General features: G+C 43.9%; 1 protein-coding gene across 3 annotated transcripts in view; it reads left to right on the forward strand.

Moving 5' to 3' along the window:
• THRB (thyroid hormone receptor beta) overlaps window positions 1–21,827 on the forward strand; it is a 340,841-nt gene that overhangs the window by 304,258 nt on the left and 14,756 nt on the right. For all 3 annotated transcript variants that reach the window (XM_045856658.1, XM_045856657.1, XM_045856656.1), the window contains 4 exons: window positions 1,648–1,748; window positions 6,698–6,845; window positions 9,777–9,982; window positions 17,780–17,926. In XM_045856658.1, the coding sequence (XP_045712614.1) occupies window positions 1,648–1,748; window positions 6,698–6,845; window positions 9,777–9,982; window positions 17,780–17,926 (602 nt within the window). The remainder of the gene's footprint in view (window positions 1–1,647; window positions 1,749–6,697; window positions 6,846–9,776; window positions 9,983–17,779; window positions 17,927–21,827) is intronic.

Genomic DNA, 21,827 nt, shown 5'->3' on the forward strand with positions numbered 1-21,827 from the left:
ATGAGAGTTTTGAAACCCCGAAATGAACTCAACAGATGCCCTGTGTTTTCCACAATGGAGAAGTAAAGCGAGAAAGGCTGTGGTATTTAAAAAGATAATCCCACACGTGACCAAATCTCACTTGGAAATCACTTATGTCTCTCCCAAGAAGGGACATTCTTATACAAATAAAGTCTGAGCAAAGTAATTACTTTTTTTAAATGTATTTTATTGATTATACTATTACAATTGTCTCATTTTTTCTCCTCCGCCCTATACCCTTCCCTCCCTCTCCCCCTTTGTTCATGTCCATGGGTCATATGTACAAGTTCTTTGGCTTCTTCATTTCCCATACTATTCTTAAGAGGTGGTGGAAAAGGAGTCCTTTTCTTGTGTTTCCTTTATGGCTTTGTTCTGAAAAGTCAGCCCTCAGTGACCTAGTTTAACAGAAGATCTGGTGAAAACCAGCATGTTTCAACCTGGCTAATCTTTTGTGAATCCAGTAAGCGCTCACTAGTCAAAGACCTTCACGAGGGACCATGATCAGGAGAAAGAATGATTTTGTTTTCTCAGCTTCTCCCTTCCCCGTGTCCCAAAAACTCAGACCCTGTTTTGAGTTTTTTTGGTCTTGTTAAAATTATGTGCTTTTATGGTGAACTGTTGATACACCTGAAACTGAATTTTCCCTTCTGAATCCGTTTCTTGTTTGGGCATCATTTACAAGTGAAAAGAAAGAGGCAAAGGCAGCTGGGAAGTAGACTGCTTCTGTTTTTGTTCTGAAACTTTAGCTTCCTGAGTCAAGGAATATAAACTAGTAACACACTATTAGTTCTGTGTCTATGGATTTGTGATGGTTGGATTTATATTCTTAAAGAAGAGAACCCCGGTTATTTTACATTACCCAATGTTGTTGCATTGTGTATCATAATATCACAAGTTTACCAAATTTACTTCTAGATGGCCTTATTCATTCTGCTTAAAAGTTAACTGTCTATCTTTAGAAAAAGACCGGCTTAACTTATACGGGAGGACTAGAAGTTAGTCCACCTAGGTTTAGTCTCTGCTGTTAATTTCTGGGGTGACCCCAAGGAAGGCAAACTTCTGAAGGCCTGTTCGCCTCAACAGGACTAGATCACCTCCACGGACCTCTCCAGCTATAAAGTTTGCCGAATTTATTTGCACAGTGCCTTGGATTTCAAAGTGGATGGAGTCCTCTAAGAACAGGATCTAATAAGCTCTATGAAAGAGATTGCATTATCCAGAATCCAGGGCTCCCCAGGCACCTCACAGCCTGGCCTCTCCGCTTGACCCTGGGCTCCGGTGGCCTGTGGGGGTCTGTGTCCGAGGCGATCCTCAGTCCTGGGCCTCACATTAGCTCTGTAAGTGTGAGATGAAACGCTAGAGGAGATACTGGGAAAATAAGTCGGGGAAAGACTTCTCCAATGTTTTCTTGTGAAACGTTTTGTTTACCTTTTGTATTTAAAACTCAATGATCTGGAGGTATAGAGCCTAAAGCAAAAACTGTATTAAAATGTGTAAAATAATTGCCTGGCCTCCTCTGTCCCCCACCTCACCTTTTGTCCTCTCCTTATCCTCCTCCTGGCTGGCGGTCTTGACTTGAACACGATATATCATTCTCTCATATTGCTCTTTCTTCCTCCTTCACAGGGTACATCCCCAGTTACCTAGACAAGGACGAGCTCTGTGTGGTGTGCGGTGACAAAGCCACGGGGTATCACTACCGCTGCATCACCTGTGAAGGCTGCAAGGTAATGGCCCCGGGCTCAGCCCAGCTCCGGCCTCCCCACCACCCCGAGACCCTCCTCCCTGGCCCAGAATGTGGAACTCAGAACCACATTCCACCATCTGCGGCCTGTGCTCTCCCGGGTGTCTGGTAGTCAGTCCTCTCCACTTCTTGTCATGTTCAAGAACTAATTTTTTTTTTCCCAAATCAAAAATAGCTAAATGAATTTTGAGAAGAATGTAATGTCTGGTTTTTTCAGACAAGGAGATAATAAAATAAGAAGAAATTAATGAAATTCTCACTTTGCATTTTAGAATGCAAAGATACACCATGGTATCCTCCCAAGAAATCATCATTTCTCCTCCTGTTTTACCGCCAGTGTTTTGAGGAGACAGAGCTTGCTCTACCGCTGGCTGTTTGCCGCTATTAATCTGAGTGAATATGCTCGCTTTTAAGGTGTCCATTAGGGAATGTCTTTGAGACTACTCAGATTCAGTTATGTTCAGAAATTGCCCAAATTGGCTTTCTGCACAGCCTGCGGTCAATAAGTAAATTCTGGCCATCCATCAGCTAATGCTGTGCTCTGCGGGCCATCTTCAGGAAATACTTGACAAGAGCGCGCCAGTAATCGACAGCCGTTCCCTCTCCGAAAGGGAGCCCGAATCTGCCTACTCACAACTTGTCCTCAAAATTAAGATGAGCTTTCTGACCAACAGCTTTTGGTCCGACAACCTAGCCTAGAAAAGAAAGTCCACTAGAAAGGTGAATAAAGCTTAACCCGGGACTGGAGCCAGCATTCAACTAATGTTTTACAAATGAGGAGGTATATTAGGTCAGGGAGAGGCTTTTTACATGTTTTCTTGTTAAATGTTTCCTTTACCTTTTACGTTTAAAACAAAATTATCACAAGATGTACATTCTAAAACAAAAGTTGTATTCAAACAATTCAGTCTTCCCTCCTCCAGCACCCACCCGATCTCCTTTCCTCTCCTGTCCTTCCTCCAGCTACCCCCCCCATTTCCTCCTGACCTTTGACCCTAAGCTCCGCAAATCAGTGTTAGCTCAGTTTCAAGCTGAGGTGCCCCATTTTCCCAGTGGAATTATTTTCCATGCAAATTCCCCACTTTTCGTGTCTGAAATTAGGAAACATTTAGCAGAAACCTGCTAAAAACCTGCTGCATCCATTGGAAAGACGTCATTTCTAAGGTCCCAAGCCCACACCTCTACTATCTGGGATGTGATGAAATGTGGTCTCATCCATCCAGACCCCGTTGATCTGGAATTTGTAATGCTTTAACAAAGACTGGGCTAAAGGTTCTTGCTTCATCTATGAAAATAATGTCTTAAGGAGTTTAATGGAACTAAGTACAAAGAAGTCCTGGCTATGTACTAATTGGAGGACTGGCAGATGTTCTCTTGAAGGCACAGCTTTATTAACTTGATTTGAAAATAATAAAATGGCATTGCTTTAGATACAGTCTCTTATTTCAAGAGCTCAATAATTCAAATGAACCTTTTTTCTAAATTAGCCCCCAATTCATAAGGCTTTACCAACCTAATTATGCAGCATTGAGATTCTTTCAAATCAATTTCAAATGGCAAATTTTGAATTCTGGGAGAGAACCTAATGAAAATTACATTCAATAATCAACTCCCAAAGTAACTCTAAAGACTAAATGTGCCCTACTGAGAAGACTTAATGTTCATTTAGCAACTGACTTAAACAAAGGGAGAATCAAGCATCTTGACCTGGGATTCTGCCTCTCATACGTCTTTAGAATGATCAAGAAATCCACTGGCCTCTTTTCTCCAAATCATAGGATAGTTGGGGCCTGATTCCACTGAGGTTTACTTAAGAGGAAAAAACCTGTAGCACAAAGCTAGATTTCTCAGCTCCTGCCTTGATCTCAGACCAGAACCCTGTTTCTGGGATGCCCTCATTTCTAAAATCAGAAAGAAGCCTTCCTAGGGTGGTCAGGCAAATTCTTTAATGTGATGACAAAGTATCCTGGTAAAAGACAAGAGTTTTTCAAATGAAACAGTGTTTAAGTGCGGCCAGAGATTTTTTTTTTTTTGAAGGTTGTACTTTACATATTGCTTATTCAGATTTGTCATTAAAAAATATTTCTGCCCCCTACTTGCAATGTGTGTAAGGAGAATCATTTTTGCCCCAAAGACAGTGGAAATCTTCTGGAGGTGTTTTGTGTGCTTTGACAGGCCAGTTTTTATGCACTTTTTATAGAAAATGTTGATAAGGCCCCAAAGTATGTCTTGTTTTAAAGCAAGACTAAAAGCTTTTTTAATAGCTGCCCAAATATTGAACTAAGAGGGTCGACACTTAGCATCATCTCAGACCACTAAGAAATGGATCCAGGTCATCTCAAAATGCAGGGAAACTCGTCTGATGCTGAGTCATAAAAGCCAAACCTTAACTCACCAACAAATCTCTGATGAAATACATGTCGTTATTCAATTGCTGGGACATTCCTTTTGTCAGCTTGCCTCAAAAAAATATTTTTATAAGTAGACTATTTAAATATTTTCCATCTTAGTTCATTCACTTCTGGGGCTTCATTTTGTCACTTTTAAAAATTAAGAAACCTAGCATCTTCACATTTACTGAAATGAAGTGGTCCCTCACCTCGTGTCAAAGTATTTTTATTATAGCTTAGAGGAGGTCAACACTTTAAAACGGATTCGGTCTATGAAGTGCCCAAGAAAAGTCACCAGAGACAAAAGCCACAGAGAAGATGACACCATGACTAGCAGAGCCTGCCATCTCAACACTTGGTTCAAAATAAGCAAAGTGTAAATTATTGCGCTTGTTTCATCTAAAAATTCAGAGTAGCGTTTTTGGAAAAAACAATGTTACTCTTGTGTCTGGTATATCACACCTCATCTCTCCTTAGTGTTGTCTGACTCCTCAGTACTCGCCCCACCCACCAGAACGTGAGTCAGCGTCGGAGTTTGGGTGAGAAAGGGTCTCCCCGACTTCGGATAGAGCATCAACAGTGCTGTGCTCGTGGCAGCATGCCCGCATTCTCAGTGGCTGCCCTGGACGTGGGTGTCCCCACCTCTAGAGCAACTTTGCCTCCTCTAGAAGGAGGAATGCTACCCAGCCCCTCTCCTTCCAGACTCTGACCTCTGTCTTCTTGCCAGTCTCCTGGTTTCTCTTCCCTCCAGGCAACAGTAACCCCTGAAGGGTGAATTGGGCAGAGGGTAACAGAGATCAAGGATGGGGTGGGGGTCACAGGAAACTTATTTCTCACTCTGTGCCATGCCCTGACACTTGTGCTTTAGCAAGATTTGCCCACCGAGCTCACCCAGGGAAACCCTGCCAAGCCACCCAACAGCAACACAGTGTGTGACTTAGTGAATCTTGTAACGGTATATCAACATCATTCAAACTAATGCACTCAAGTGGGTGAGGGTGCAAAACACAAATACAATATGATGGTTTCTCTGTTAGAACTTGAACACACATGCCTCAAAATCAAGTCCATTCATTGCAGTTATTGCTCTCATTATTTCGTTTTATTCCTCTTTGCCCAGTATAAAATCCTACCTTTGACTTTCTCTTCATAAGGAAGAGATCTCATGTCTGAATGAGAAATATGCAAGCAGTATGTATACATAACCAAAGCCTAGAACAGTTAAACCGATTGATTAACATTTGGGCTTTCTCTAGGTCACCTTGGTATTCCAGTCCCATAATTTACATGACCAAGTTAGAAGTCTCACTTAAGCTTTAGTGGACAACATATTTTAAAAGGTGCTTTGCCTTACTATTCTACTAAAATGAAGGGTTTGTTGTTTTTTGTTTTTGAGAAATGAGTTAGAGGGGACTATTTATAATCTGCTCATCTAAAACATTTAAATAATACAGTAAAATTGGATTCAGTTTATATTTATATCATATAGGTAATTAAGTAAATAAGATTTGGAGTCCAACTCCTGGGGTCCAGCGTGTACTCACCATGTGACTTTGGACAAGTGATTTAACCCATCTGTGGCTTTGGTTTTTTAACCCGCGCAATGGAGATACTGAGCACCAACTTCATAAGGTTGTAGGAGAGGTAGAAGACAAGTGTCTGCAGCACTTTGCAGTGTGCCCCTCCCAAGAAGTGCTCTCTGCCATGATTAATTCCTACAATACCGAAGGAATCCAAGACTTCAGTGCCATGTCCAGGAAGGTTCTAGTATACTACACCCTTGAGAGAGTTATATAAGCCACCTAAACCTGGAATGAAATGGTATCCTCAGAAAACTTTACGGTGGCGTTCTCCATGCCTTAAGAAAGGACAAGATATACTGCACTTCAGGTGTATGTCAACGGACAGTGGAGAAAAGGTGTGTGCTGAAAGACCCCAATGCTATGAGCTATGGGAAGAATTTGGCAGAGAACGTGAAATGTTCTATTCCCCAAGCGCTGTTGTTTCAAAGACTCTCTGAGCTGGTCATGGCCATCACAAAGGTCAAAAACAAGAATTAAACTAAATCTCTAGAGGCAGTTATATTCATTTAATTACTAAATGATGAAATTATGATGACAAAGTACTGCAAGTATCCAGCTCATTTATTCTCCAGTAAAAAGTACAGCAAATCTCTTCACAGCTTAATTTAGCAGCACAATTATGGCACTCTATGAAATGAAATAATATAATTTAATTTTATTACTCAGTGTTTAAAAAAATAAAAGCAAACACAAGATCTTTCCATTAGCCTCTTTTCTTTGAATAAATGCCAAAAGGACAGTAACTCTGTAAGTCCTGTGACATCTTCTTCAGCTCAGATTTAGAATTCTTTAGATTCACTTTGATCCAATTGCCCTGTATTTCAATAAGTACAGCAACAGGCCCATATACAGGGTAAGAGCCAAAACAATCCATCACAGCTATGAGGGCACAAAATTCTGGAGTCATGCATTTCTAGAAAATATGAAACTGTTGTCTTGGGCCTTTCTTTTTCCTGTAGGGTTTCTTTAGAAGAACCATTCAGAAAAATCTCCATCCATCCTATTCCTGTAAATATGAAGGAAAATGTGTCATAGACAAAGTCACACGAAATCAGTGCCAGGAATGTCGCTTTAAAAAATGCATCTACGTTGGCATGGCAACAGATTGTAAGTAACCTTCTTCCTTTACTTTATAGTCAAGGGGTGTCAACTGGGGAAAGGTTGGGTTCAAGGAGATCAGCCAGGCAGAAAAGCAAGCAGGAACGCATGTGGGCAGAAGGAAGGCAGGCACCTGGCATTCCCACAGTCGCTGCTGGGTGGTCGCCACCCTGCCTCTCCCTTATCAGCTCCTGACTCAAGGTATCCAGAGAATGGGTGAGGGGAAGTGGTTAAATGATCCCATCGTGTTTGCGAGACTGTTAGCAATGCTCCATCTGCAACACAGATTACAAATAACAGCTCTTGTCCATTCGCCTTGGTCAGGTCTACTTTTCCACGCAATATTGACATGGCAAAAGCATCATGGACGAGTCCTACTATTTTTTCAAAAGCAGAGACAGGACTTTACTTTGGGGGCATTTTTGGAGATGGGGCACTGGCAGAAAACATCATGATCAGAAATTTCTGAAGAATGTGAAGCTGAGCTATTACATGAGTCACCCTGCCGTTGGCTGGTTGGTATATTTTTAGCTGGGAAAACATTCCAAGCTGAAGTCGTCCTACCCAGTTTTCTAAGTGCCACAGCATATGGTGGTGAGATTAGCGGCCATCCCGGTCTCTTCTCCCCACACCATGGAAGGGATTTACACCCGCCACTTTAATTAATCTGATAATAAAATAACAATTGTGTCATTCCAAATAGGGGCCTCTCTTTTGCCAGGCATCAAGGCTAATGACCTCTTCAGGCATAAACTTTTTGTACATCAATTAAGGATTCCAATCTTGAGGGTTTAAAAAAAAAGTCTGGGAGAATAAAAAGAAAGACAAAAATTAAAGAAAGAAGAAAGGAATGCATTAAGGATTTTTTTTCTTATGAAAGAGGAAATAATCATGGCTTATGTTTATGTGACTAACAGGGTTCTCTCAGCTGGCACAAAAATATCTGTGGAATGTCCTGGTTTGCCCATTAGAGAAGACAGAATGGGGAGTCTTACAAAAGAGGAGGGTTGGGTTAGGGTGTTAGGCTGAAAATCCTGGGTTAATCCCACCTCTGACTAAGTGTGTTCTTTGTCTTTATCTTTTAAAGACTTTTAGCCACTGCCGACAACACACCTCATTAGGGCATGTGAGATGATGGACCAATAGCTGAGTACTTACATGTGTCACTATGATGAACTGTTATTATTGAGTATCCATGTCATTGTTTTATTGAGAACTTAAAGACATGACTGTTTATAAGATTAAAAAAGCTCAGTGTTCATCTGCATTTTGAATTCATTTGAATTCATTATTTGCTCGTGAGATATCGTAAGAGCTCAGGCTTTCAAATCAGAAAAAACGCTGGAGTCCCAGACCTGCCACTTGCCAGCTGTGTGACCGTCCGCCCTGTCTCTGGTTTCCGTTGTGAGGAATGGTCGCCTCCTTCGCAGGCTGTTGTCAGGGCTGAACTTGCCAGCTGTGTGACCGTCCGCCCTGTCTCTGGTTTCCGTTGTGAGGAATGGTCGCCTCCTTCGCAGGCTGTTGTCAGGGCTGAACTGGATAATGCTCGTCAGAGGCAGCTCTCCTGACACAGCAGATGCTTTTGGTGAATGGGGTTATGGGTAAAGCCCCCTCCCTCTTCTCCCTTTAACGAGGGAACTAAAATACCCGGGCAGGGCTCATTCATATTCCCCACATTTGTCAGTGCTCACCTGACTTCGGTGATCCATTCAAACCGAGGTGATCTGGGGTTTTTCATTGTGCTGTTTGTGGGCTAGCTGAGCCCCTGTGGTTCTCCCTGCTATGTTTGCTTTTTCTTTTCCTACCAGGTCACACCTTCATCAAGAAATGGCCCTAGGACAATGATGTTGTAGGACTGGAGTCAGGAGTCCTGGGTCTGGCCTTGGCTCTGCCATGAACTTGCTGTGTGACTTTAGGCAAGTCATCGTCTCTCTGGAACAACTTCCTCTGTGACAGAAGGGAGTTGGACTAGATAATACGTAGGGTCCCTTCTGGTCCTAAAAGCCTATGGCTCTGTAGTGTAAAACCTCAGCCTTTCCACTGCAATGATAGTTACTAAGAGCCTGGCAAAATGGTTTTGTTTGGGAAATTAACCACAGAAGTATAGGTTTTGTGTTCCCTGCCTTTCGTATTTCCCTTCTGCATAAATGATAAAAATCGTGGCTACATTTCCTGAGCACATTTAGTGTGTTGTCACACTGATTACCCTGTGAAGTGGGTATTATTGATCCCGTTTTATATGGGAAGAAATGTAAGCTCAGAGAGCCTAAGTAACTTGCCAGAGGTCACACAGCTAGAATGTGGTGGTGTCAGGATTCAAACCCGGATCTTTCTCAATTACAAAGCCTGGGCTCCTTTACCACCGGTAAGGGATGACCAGGTTAGAGAGTAATGCTAAGTGAGTACCTATGAAACCCAAGATATGTCCAGCCACATTCCAATTATTCCTTAAGAGTTGGAGGAAAGAATCTTCAATCTCCCACTGACTGTCACAGAACTTTTCTTTAAACTTCTAAATTCTGTTAGTAAGGACGTCCTCTTAGTGAGGAGGAGCCTTTTGGAGAGAGAAGGGCATTATAGAAACCATTAAGAGTGAGTTCAGATGATTGGCTAGACAGACTCATCTGGACCCTAACTCATGGGTAGGCTTGACCTCTCTCTGCTTCTTTCGCATTTAGGGCCACCCTCTGTGGAATTGGGATGCCCAGTATCTAGCCTCCCCAGGGCTGTGTTTTGAAAAGCTGGCTAGACACCGGGAGTTTGGTACATGTTGGACAATGACTAGTCAGTCAATTGGCTGCCAAAAGAGAAAACGCCCCAGTGTGACCCACCCTGAAGGCCCCCCTGAGCCACGTGCACATCAGCGGTCCAGGGACACACAGACCGCCGTGTGTCTGGGAGTGTCTGTGGGTTTTGATTCTCTCTCTCTCCCTCTCCCAGTGGTACTGGATGACAGCAAGCGGCTGGCAAAGCGGAAGCTGATCGAGGAGAACCGGGAGAAGAGACGGCGGGAGGAGCTGCAGAAATCCATCGGGCACAAGCCGGAGCCCACTGACGAGGAGTGGGAGCTCATCAAAACCGTCACCGAAGCCCACGTGGCCACCAACGCCCAAGGCAGCCACTGGAAGCAGAAACGGAAATTCCTGGTGAGGCTTCCGGCACGGCTGATCTTCCGCTGCTTGCCAGCGCGTTCTCCCTCAGCTCGCTCAGTCCTCACAGCCCCAGGGCGCTGAGGTTACCAGCCCAGGTTATTGATAAGGACACTGCAGCCCTGAGAAGTCAGGTGACAGCAGAGCCAGGATTTGAATCCAGGTCTGTGTGAGAACAAAGGTCACTCCTATCAGCTATCCTCTCCGGTCACTAAATTCTAGAGAGGTTTCTAAGGCCACATGTTTGCTTGTGCTGTTAGTAAGGCCAGTCATGGGTTAATTAGTAAAATTTTGACCTGCCGTCCTTCCCTTTTTATACTCATGTCCTCCCTCAGTTGCCCATTTACATACACAGTCCACTAAACTTGCTCCAAAATGTTCCCTTTAGAATAACCCCTAGAACAAGGTGTTCCATATCTCACATGCACTTTTATGTCAGTAGAACTCAAAATGCTTAGCCTAAAATAAATTATCTCAAGGCCAGGAAGACAATGGGAAGAGGGAGTAAGGATGGGGGTGGAGAGAGGGCGTGTAGAGGGAACAGGCCTTTCAAGACCATTGGATTATTGATGTTCGATATTTTTATAAAAACTTGCCATTGTGAAAGTCCTCCTCACTCATTTCCCCTTTAAACTTCACAGTGCTTTGAGGCTAGAATCACTATCCCCTGTTTACAGGTATACAAACCAAGCCCGAGGCCTTAAGTAGCTCACCCAAGATCACATCGCTAGCAAATGGCTGAGCCAGCCCCAAAAGCCAACTCAGGTCTTCTGGTCCTGAGACCAGGTCTTCCACCAACCTTACTAGATGGACTGCCCCCCTCCACCGCCACCAGCTGCTGTTTGACTGTCACGGAGACTGACCCTGCTCTTCGTTTATGACATGAGCCCTTTATGAGTATCTCACTGAGCCCGAGCATCAGACATTCTATGGGCTTATTTGTACCTCCAGGGTACACTAGAGTATCCCCCCACCCGAACAAGAAGACACAGTGATATAACTGTCCTTGTACCTCAAATTCACCATTATGCCCTTATAAATAGTGTGTGCATGGTGAAAACAGTACAAAACCTTAAAGGAAATCTTTTGGGGAAAAAAGCTTACCCATAATCCACCTGCCCCAAAACAATTACTTTCATTGTTGTAACGAGCACGTTCTAACACACTTTGTTGGGGGTTTCCACCAACAATGTTAGCATACATGCTCCATGGCCCTTAGCAAATGCCAGGTACTGTTCTAGGTGCTCCCATACATTAACTCCCTATCCCAACCCTGTACTTAGGTGCACTTAATATCCTCATGTTGCAGAGAAAGGAAATGAGGCAGAAAAGTTAAGGAAACTTACTTGAGCTCCTGCAGCAAGTGAGTTGTGGTGATAGATGCGGCCCAGATCCAGGATCCATCCTCTAAACCCCTACACAAGGCCACGAGGCCACCCACATAAACCCGAGTCTTCAAAAGACTGTCTTTGGAGGGGCAGCCTCTTAGTGCCTCGATCTTTCATCCTCAGCCTCACCCTGGTATATCTGCCAGACACTTGGAAAGCACTGACTATGGATAGATGATCAATTCTAACCCAGTATATTTGGGACATAGCGAGATAGAATCCTGCCTAACCCCAAGGCTAAATCTGTCCTCTCCCCAAACGGGTTAGCCATAAATGGACACTGTGGAAACCACTTCCAGGCCTGGCACTGCCATCTGATTTCAGAGTGGTGACCAAGCTGAATTCCAAGTTCAGTGGAAGGTTTGGGGCACCTTCTGGACTTTTGCTAAGAAACCCTACACTTCTGTTTTCTTTATTCTCAAAAGAGAATGGATACTAGTCTAACTGACCAATTCAGTGGTCACCAAGGTGCTTCTTTCCAGACTGAAAGATTTGTTCCTTTATTTTAAAAATATTTATTGAGCAGCTACTATGTGCCAGGAGGTGGGAAAACTCAGACATATTCCAATGCAGGGAGACAGACAGTAAAGGTTAAAGGAACAAGGTAAAGGCAGGTCATGGTAAGTGCAATGAGAAAAATAAACATGAGGATGGGACAGAAAGATTAGGAGTCGAAGTAGGAGAGACTTCACTTCTTTAAACAGGTTGGTCAGAAAGGGTCTGTTTGGAGAGGTAATATCTGAGCTGCTTCTGAAAGCTCAGAAACCAGCTCTACAAGGTAAAATATAATCAGACCTCTTCATGCCTCGTGGTCTCTTCATCAAGACAACACAATTTCTGGTCATTGAAACCAGCGAGGTCTGTGCCTTTCACTTGAAGTCTCATAACAGTTTTCATCAGGCTGATCGTCTATGGAAAGAACCGGAGGAGATGTGGCATGGGATGATTTGCATTATTTTTTTTTTTTTGCCAGGGTCATGAGGTTATCAAGGCACAAGAGAGTTTTCCTCAGGAGGGTAACATTTACAGAGAGACTGTTTTACCCACCAATCTGCGTCCCCTGGGGAGATGACAGGAAATGTATATTTCGTAGATGCTCAATCTGTTCAAGAAATTGCCCTCTTGATCCAAATACAAATAACCAGTTCTTTGGGCCACGTTTTCTTAGAGGGCTGCTGGGAGAGATCAGAATGCTTCCAGTGCCCCACCTGTCTCAACAGTGAGCTGCATTTCTATCAGCCAGCCCCTTCCATGCTTGGGTCAGCCCTGCATCTCCTGGGGCGAACAGCCTTGTCCCATTTAGCATTGTCCCCGGGGTCTGTCCCACGTGTGGTTGAAATATGTGGTAGCTTTTCTCCGAGTCAGCTGCCATTAGATTCTTTCCTCCTCGTTCACACAGCCCATTCTCTCCCATGGAGAAGTAGAGTCTGTTGCTCTCTCGCCTTGAATCTGGTCTGTGATACCTTTGAACAATGGATTTGGGCAGAGTGACTGCTCAGACTGAGTCATAAGAAGGCTTGTAGTTTGTTTGGTTATCTTGGAGGAGGAAGCCACCTAGTCCCTCTGAGGGAAGCTAACTGCCATGTAAAAAAAAAGCCCAACTGCTCTGTAACCACCATGCTGGGGGAAGACCAAGCCAGCCACGTGAAGGGACCATGTGCAGAGATTCCCAACCCAGGCACCAGAATGTGCGTGCAGAAGCTGTCAGATGACGCTAGTCTTTGGTCCCTGTGACGACAACTGCATGAAGGACCCCAAGTGGGAACCATCCCACTGAGACCAGAAATCCCCGGAACTCCAAGAGAGAGCAAAAATGTGTGGTCTTTAAGCCACTAAGTTGTGGGGTAGTTTGTTACACAGCAATAGATAACCAGAACAGAAGTCAAGAAATATTTATTAAACAGAACATACGGTTCCACCAGCCCATCCTCAGCGGCAGTACACTTAAGCCCTGTGTCTCAGCTAGGTTACAAATACATATTTACAAACATTCCTTGCAGAAGGATGGCCTCAACTGAGTATTTATGCTCAGGATGAAATGTTCACTCTTTTTTGGTGAGTGATTTCTGCAAGGGCATTAGGAAGACTTCATCAAAGACAGCTTTGCTAAATGGTATCCGTGTCCTGAATGGACTTTGACACAGCAGGATTTGTCTCCCATGTAGCTGATACCCCATTTTTGTTTGCAACACTGCTATGCAAACTATCTTATTTATTTCCATGTAATGATGGCCCGTCTTGTTCTGAAATAGAATTCACGGAGGCCTATTATGTTAATAATAATAGTAATACATCATTAGGGACTGAAACATGTTGTCATACAAGCTACAGGTGTTCATTTATCTGCAATGGGTAGGTAACTTACTCCCCAAAAGGAGCTTCTTTATCATTTTCTACCCTGAGACCAGGGCTCAAGTCAGGAATACAGGCTGGTGGTTTAACCTGGGTTTCAAATCCACCCTTGAGCCAAGAAAGAAGAGTCATTGGCAAATAAGCACTTTTGCAAAAGCCAGGCAGATTTTTATAATTCTAAAGCCACTCTGTAAAACTGTTTCCGAAAGCACTTACATCATATAATTTTCTCATTTTCTCCAATCCACTCAAATCTCCGATGGCACAGAAGTGCCCCATTTAATCACCAGTTTGTGTGTGATGACCATGACGATGAACCGTAGATGTGGACTCAGACAGGAACGAGAAGCCTCTGATGCCGAACAGGAGATAGCACTGCCTCCCCACCTGCCAGGGGCAGTGAGACATTGGGTTTGGGGCAAACCCCACACCAGCAACACTATTGTCTACTGACATCGTGTTATTCTTCTGATCCCTTAGTTCACGTGCAAAGGTGTGGCTTTGGATGGATTTTTCACCCAAGTATGAAATGTGGTCATGAGAACCAGGGCCAGCCTGCCCCACTTTTCCCTTAGCAGAGCTATGGTCCGATTTCCCACATCCTCAATCGGGATGGCCTCGGAAAAGGGGCTAGCAGGAGGGTCAGACAGGATGAGCGACTTGGCCATGTGTGGTCTGTAAGGACAGGCCATAAGACTAGTGCAATCAAGTCAGAAAGGCTTCTTCTATCACCCAAAATTATTATAAGTACCTCAGAAGGCAGGGTGGTCTAGAAGCTGTGTGCATGGAGATCGGAACCAGACAAGCTGAGTTCAATGCCTGCCTCTGTTGCTTTTTAATGATGTGACTTTGGACACGTTGCTTTACCTCTCTACAGTTCAGCAGCCTTTATGCCCTTACCAAAAGATATAAAATTGATAGATATAAGTGCTTGGCATATCATTAACAACCACATAAGTGGTTACTGTGTCCATCCATTATCTCTACCATCACTGCCCTCACCATCTTGTCCCTGCTCATCCAAGGCAAAAAGGCCCAGGGAGGGATCTTTAATCACCATTTGTCTGGGTCTTCCCGTCCATCCTTGCAAAGGTGAGAGAAGACACCCTATGATCACTCAAGGGAAAAGAGTCAGGTCTGGCCCCACTCTGCATGTGCCAGAGGGCTGCAAGTTCGAGGAGAGAAGCCCTCAGCTCTGAGCCAGCCCCTTGCAACCAGGTTGCCTGGCACCATTTCCCACTCACCTTGAACAGTACTGATGAAACAGTCAAAGCTGAAAGCCAGCTCATCTTGATGCATGTGAAATCAGCCTCCCCTGGTGCTGAGCTGGGGTTGGAGCCCCTGCCTGCACACACACTGAATCTCCCCTTTTGTACCTGATATGTTAACTCAGATCAGTCATAGATGATATATGTGGTTTTTTCCAGTATCCAAGATCATCCATTAAGGACATAGACCTTAATGATATAATAGAAGGCTTCTACTTTGTATATAGTCTTACTGCTAGCAAATGTATTCGCCATTAAATACCCAGAGGCTTAAAAGTACATCTTTTTTCTACCCTGAGATTTATTTTCAACAGAAAAGCTCATGAGGTTGTTACATTTGGGAGTTCAGTTGAAATTGTACATGACCTGGTATACTTTCCGTCCTTCTTTCTATCTTAGGGAGTCACAGGTGGTGAATCAAATACCCCACAAACGTGGAAACTAACATCGGTATTAACCAGCTGACATTTCAAAAGCCACTGAGTGCCATTTACATACAATCAGGTTACACCTGTCAGTGTTCAACGAGAAGACGTTTGGGCTCAACCAGGCCAAAAGCGTATGTGGGCATGTGTGCGTGTGTGCATGTATGTGAATAAAACTCCCTGCCGTTTTTAATGTGTGCTCACATTCCCTTTGTCAGTGGATCTTCATAACAGAGTGTAAAGTAGACAAAGCAGGTGCAATGAGCCTCATTTTCAGGGTAAGAGGAATTACAAAGACCAGCGAGGAGGCCTGAAGGATTTGAGAAACAGCGACGCCCAAAGAAGCAACCAACATATCTTTTCCTGTAGCTCAGTCTGTGTGAGAAAGAGAAGGAAGCTGTCCCTGTGGTTAATCCATCAGTGCCCCCTGGCCCTGGACAGCCGGCAGAACACAGCCTCCCACGGGCTTGTGCTGACAGTCACCCTAACACATCATCATGGAAACACAACACAGACCAGGTTCCTTTCCCATCTACTCGCTGCCCCCAAAACAAACAATTAAAGAGTAAAATGAAATAATCAGAAGAACTTGCTAGGCAATCCATAAAAAGGTCATTGCTACCAGAGTTCATTAAGTAACATATTTAACAGTCCTCCCCGAGGCCGTCACCACGCTCCTGATGCACCCTTGAAGGGTGTGGCTGCTCCTGTTGACCCGGGTGCCCTGGTGACAATAGAGTAAAAGAATCATCCTTTGCTTTCCTTCTTACTAAAAATTAGGTATGAAGAGTAACGAGGGTAAATGTGGGAAGATGGTAACTGGATTCCTCTGAGCCGGACATGGTTACTGCTGGCCCAGCAGTTCTCTGAGTGTGGTCCCCAGAGCAGTAGCATCAGCGTGCCCTGGGAGCTTGGTAGGAATGCAGAAGCCCATGCTCTGCCCTGACCTACCGAATCAGACACTCTGGGGTGGGGACCCAGCAATCAGGTGATTCTAATACATGATGAAGCTTAGTGCTGTGGCCGCAGTCTTGTCACTGGCAGGGCCCTCACCTCTCAGCCAGTGAGGGGTTCAGCCTTGCTCACCATGTTCACAGTCTCAGCCCACCCCCACCCGTCCCAACCCCAGTCCCACCCCCAGCGGCTTGCTCCAGTCTGTCCCCTGTGGCTCTAGGCAAAGGTGGCCACCGTTGGGCAGGGCCTTTGTCTCTCATTGCTTTGATCACATTCACAATTTCCTGGAAGACAGTGGGAGGGGCTGACACTCTGTCCCCTGGCATCAGAGAATGCAGGGTGTCAAAGCCTCAAAACGGGAAATATGAGACTCCTGGAAAATTACTGTGTGGAGTCCCAGCCTCAGGGGATTGTTCTTGACCCCCCTGAGGCCGGTTTGCTCATCAGCCACTCAGGGATTGTGTGAGAGCCTGAGGGGCTGGCTCGCTGGTAGGCCACGGATAAATGGTGGTTATTATTATCACAACAACAGGAAAGGGCAATGGAGAGGCCCCATTCCTGGCAGGAAGCACTGGTGACAACAGGAGATACATGGGAGACCACAGCATGGCAGTCCCTGAACACCAGGCTGGGGGCTAGACAGCTGAGCAGACTTTGGGGGGCACCATCAGCACAACCAACTGGGGGCCTGCTGGTTCTGTGTGATTAAGTCTGGGGAGGAAGCTCGGATCTAAGGAGCCCCTGGGTGACACCCATGCTACTATACCACCCTTGAAGCAGCAAAACCAAGCATTGTTCTTAGGCAAGTGAACAGCGAAGTGCCCTCAGGACACTGACTACTAGCAAAATCCCCACTCTGCCTGAAGGTACCCATGTTCCCCAGCACAGTTCCCAGAGGCAGCCTGCAGATTGTCCCCTGCAGCCTGCTGTGAACCCCTCTAACCAGAGTCTGCAGACATACAGGGTGTTGAGCCCCAGCAGCAAGAGTGAATCCATGGGGTGCTATCTGCCGGGGCTCCCGGCCGCCCTCCCTCATGGCCCACACTGAGCCACCTCGCACACAAAGACCACACATCAGAATGCACAGTGCTGTGAAAATGCCCTAGAATTTATGTCCCCTGGTGTAAGTATACACCCTTTGTTCATTCAGTAGAACCCAAATTCCTCGTTTCTCTCTCTCTCTCTTTCTCTCTCTCTGCAGCAACAATCCTGAGGACAGTATCATTGGGGGCCTATTACAGCTCAGAGATTGTAAATGGAAAACTATACAGTTTGTTAGTAAACTGTGTGAACTAGAAACCATACAGGTTGGCAGTCCACAAGAGATTTTCCTTCCACATAAGAACTAGGATAAATACAGATTTCTGTAACTTTTTCATTTACACCTTTCTGGTCTTTCCTCCTCAGCCAGAAGATATTGGACAAGCACCAATAGTAAATGCCCCAGAAGGTGGAAAGGTCGACTTGGAAGCCTTCAGCCATTTTACAAAAATCATCACACCAGCAATTACCAGAGTGGTGGATTTTGCCAAAAAGTTGCCTATGTTTTGTGAGGTGAGGAACTGATTTTTTTCTTCTACATTGTTTTCATTCTAGCCCCATCAATTTCTAGGAATGCTGAAGGTTACTTATAATATAATATTAATTAGTAAGGACTTAGTCTTATGAAAGCAATGTCAGCACAAAGAAAAAATGCCTGACTGTTCACTTTTATTTCCCTAACCTCTCTACTCAGTCATCATTCACTAGCTTATCCACATGAGGCCGATGAAGATCCTATCCATCCACCCAACTCCAGGCATAAGGAAGATGATAGCAACACCTGCATTTATTCAGCACCTACAATGTCCTACTTGCTATACTCAGCTTTGCCCACAATAAATCCAATCCTTATAACATATCTGCAAGGTAGCTTCATAAACCCATCTTACAGATGTGGAACATTGAGGTCAAAGTGATTAACTTATCTATACGTGGGGCCATGGTTTTTGTCTTAGTCTCTATTCTTTCAACTATATATCCCAGCAAGATGGCTATGCGGTTGCTTATTAATACTCAAGAATAGAAGATGACCCTCACAGAGCCAAGACCTTAAAATCCCCTTAAATCCACCCTCCTTCCTGAAAAGCTCACCATTTCTTGGCCCATCTTCAGGGCACCTTGAGGAGCTCACCCACTGGAAGTCATAGACTTGCCCAGTGGGATGCTAATCGCTCATGTTAGCAGTTCTGCCATGCAGGCAGCTGCATGGGCAAGAATCCTGGGTAAGTTGTCAAATGCCTTCAAACCTTGGTTGTCTCATCTTTAATGGGAATCATAATGGAATCTGCCTCTTGGAGCTGTTGGGGGGTTGAAATGGGATACTACATGCTTGGATAGTGCCTGAGTCATAAGTATTCCATAAATTTGAGCTGTTAATACTACAATATTTCACTCATTATGTTACTTTCCTGCTGGTACCTTCTTTTGTGAATCAAGCGTGGCCGATTATGTTTTCTGGAGAACTTTTCCCTTTGAAAAATCCTATCAGGTACCTCTCTCCTGCTCTTCACATCTCTATAGGGACTCAAAAAGATACAAGGTAGAGAGGACCATATACTGATATGAGCCTCCCATGCCACCCGAGTGATACGTGAATCTAGGCTCACCTAGACAGAAGCCAAGTTTCCCCACCTGCAGTGATTCTGTCCCTCCGTGGCTTCCAGACCATTTGTGTTGAGTTTGTAATCATGGGAGCCCAGCTGGAGTCTGACAGACCTCAGACACTGATGGGAACACCTCTCATTGCCTATTCTGAGCCTGCAAGGAGCCATACCCAGAAGAACAAAGCAGTGGCTTCAGGATGCAGGTATCTTGCCCCAGACCCAGCTAAGAGAGAGTGTGGCTCCCCTTACCCCCAATGTCACTGTAGTGGGGGCCAGTGAGTCCTGGAGAAGGTCTCTGACTTATATCTGCATTTGGTGTGGAGCATTCCATGCCTCTGACTACCTTCTTTTTTTTATTAACACTTATTAAAGTGTTAGAGGATAATACAAAAATAATACATAGTCATTGGATATTTATACAGCATAATAAACATACAGGTTCATGGTAATGCCACCAAGAGATAAACTACTGACATTTTGGAGACTATTTTAGTCTTTTTCAAATAAATATATGTGTGTACACACACACACACACACACACACACACACACACACACACAAGTAATATAATGGCCAAAAATTTTGTTTGTTTTTTTCTGTAAGATGGCTCTAGTAGCACTTAACTGTCTTTAACTTTATTCCAAACAATTTTGTTAGATTGTATTGTGACAACTGTCATATCAGCATGCATTTTTTAAAAACATCAAAATTGGTGATTTTTTGTATAGCCATTTTAATATTGAGGATGGAAGAAAATAAGCAACATTTTTGGCGTATTATGCTTCATTATTTTAAGAAAGTTAAAAATTGCAACCAAAAGGGAAAAAAAAGATCTGTGCAGTGTATGGAGAATTTTCTGTGACTGAAGTTTTGTGCTGGAGATTTCTTCTCCCTGGGCAATGCTCCACAGTAGGGTAGACTAGCTGAAGCTGATAGTGATCAAACTGAAACAATAATTGAGAACAATCAATGTTATACCATGCAAGAGCTAGCCAACATACTCAAAATAGCCAAATCAACAGTTATTGGTGAAAATGAAAAATGTGTCCTTTGACTTACAGTCAAGATGGAGGCTTCATCTCTTTACACAACTATAGAAAAAATTATATCTAGACTACAAAACAAACAATACCCAGAACCATCAGAAAATGGAGCCATATGGAAGTCCGACAACTAAGGATTTAAAGAAGTCACATTCATCCAAAAGAGTAGGAGAGGCAAAGATGTGGAAAGGCGAGGAGAGGTGCAGAGCTGAGGGAGTGGTGCCGAAAGGTGGTGGAATGGGCAGTCCCACATTCACATGCAGTGGATAAAAATCAGGAAGGATACCTTGGGAGCAAGGGATCCCAGACCACCCAGCAGCCCAGGGTTCCAATGCCAGGAAAATAAATCCCCACAACTTCTGGCTGTAAAAACCAGTGGGGGTTGGGGTGGAAGAAGAAACTGCAGAGTTATCAGGAGATTCATTTTAAAGGCCTGCAGGGACTTAGGACTTATGCAGACCCAGTCCCTCTGGGATTCAGCACCAGGGCAACAGCTAGAAGGGCACCAGTAGCATACAGGGAGAAAATAAGGAGACTGGAAGCAGGGCAAGTGCCAGAAGACAGCTTCTTCCCCAGCAAAGCTCTAGAAGCCAGGCAATGGCATTCTTTGGGCCCTCCCCCAATACAGAGCCACAAAGTTGTGAAACGGGTTGCCCGACCCTGTCAATCACCTAAGGCTCCACCCCATATAATTTACAGGTCTGCTCTTTTACAATAGGCCACACTACTAAGATAGGGGAGAAAAGAAGCTCTACCTAATACACAGAAACAAACATAGGAAGGCTGCCAAATTGAGGAGACAAAGAAATATGGCCCAAATGAAAGAACAGAACAAAACCCCAGAAAGAGAACTAAACAAAACAGAGATAACCAACCTATCAGATGCAGAGTTCAAAACACTGGTTATCAAGATGCTCAAAGAACTCACTGAGTACAGCAACAGCATTAAAAAGACCCAGGCAGAAATGAAGGTTATATTAAATGAAATAAAAATATACAGGGGTTGGGGATGAAACTGAGTATCAAATCAACAATTTGGAGCATGAAAAAGAAAAAGCATTCAATCAGAACAGCAAGAAGAAAAAGAATTCAAAGAAATGAGGATAGAATAAGAAGCCTCTGAGACACCTCCAAACATGCCAACATCCAAGTCATAGGGATGCCAGAAGAAAAAGAGAAAGAGCAAGAAATGGAAAACATATTTGGAAAAATTATGAAAGAAAACTTCCCTAATTTGGTGAAGGAAAATAGACATACAAGTTCAGGAAGCATAGAGAGTCCCAAACAAGTTGGACCCAAAGAGGAACACACCAAGACATATAATTAAAATGCCAAAAGAGAGAGATAAAGAGACAGTCTCAAAAGTAGCCAGAGAAAAGCAAGTAGTTACCTACAAAGGAGTTGCCATAGACTGTCAGCTGATTTCTCAAATAAAAATTTGCAAGCTAGAAGGGACTGGCAAGAAGTATTCAAAGTAATGAAAAGCAATACCTACAAACTAGATTACTCTATTCAGCAAAACTATCATTTAGAATGAAAGGGCAGACAAAGTGCTTCTCAGATAAGGTAAAACTAAAGGAGTTTATCATTACCAAGCCATTATTATATGAAATGTTAAGGAACTTATTTAAGAAAAAGATCAAGAAAAAAAAAAGAAAAAGATCAAAACTATGAACGTTAAAATGGCAATAAATTCACAACTATCAACAACTGAATCTAAAAAAAAACAAACCAAACAAACAACCAAAACAGGAACAGAATCATAAA

The sequence above is a fragment of the Phyllostomus hastatus genome, unplaced genomic scaffold, assembly GCF_019186645.2.
Source record: "Phyllostomus hastatus isolate PE091 unplaced genomic scaffold, TTU_PhHast_1.1 phas_scaffold_129, whole genome shotgun sequence".
NCBI lineage: Eukaryota > Metazoa > Chordata > Mammalia > Chiroptera > Phyllostomidae > Phyllostomus > Phyllostomus hastatus.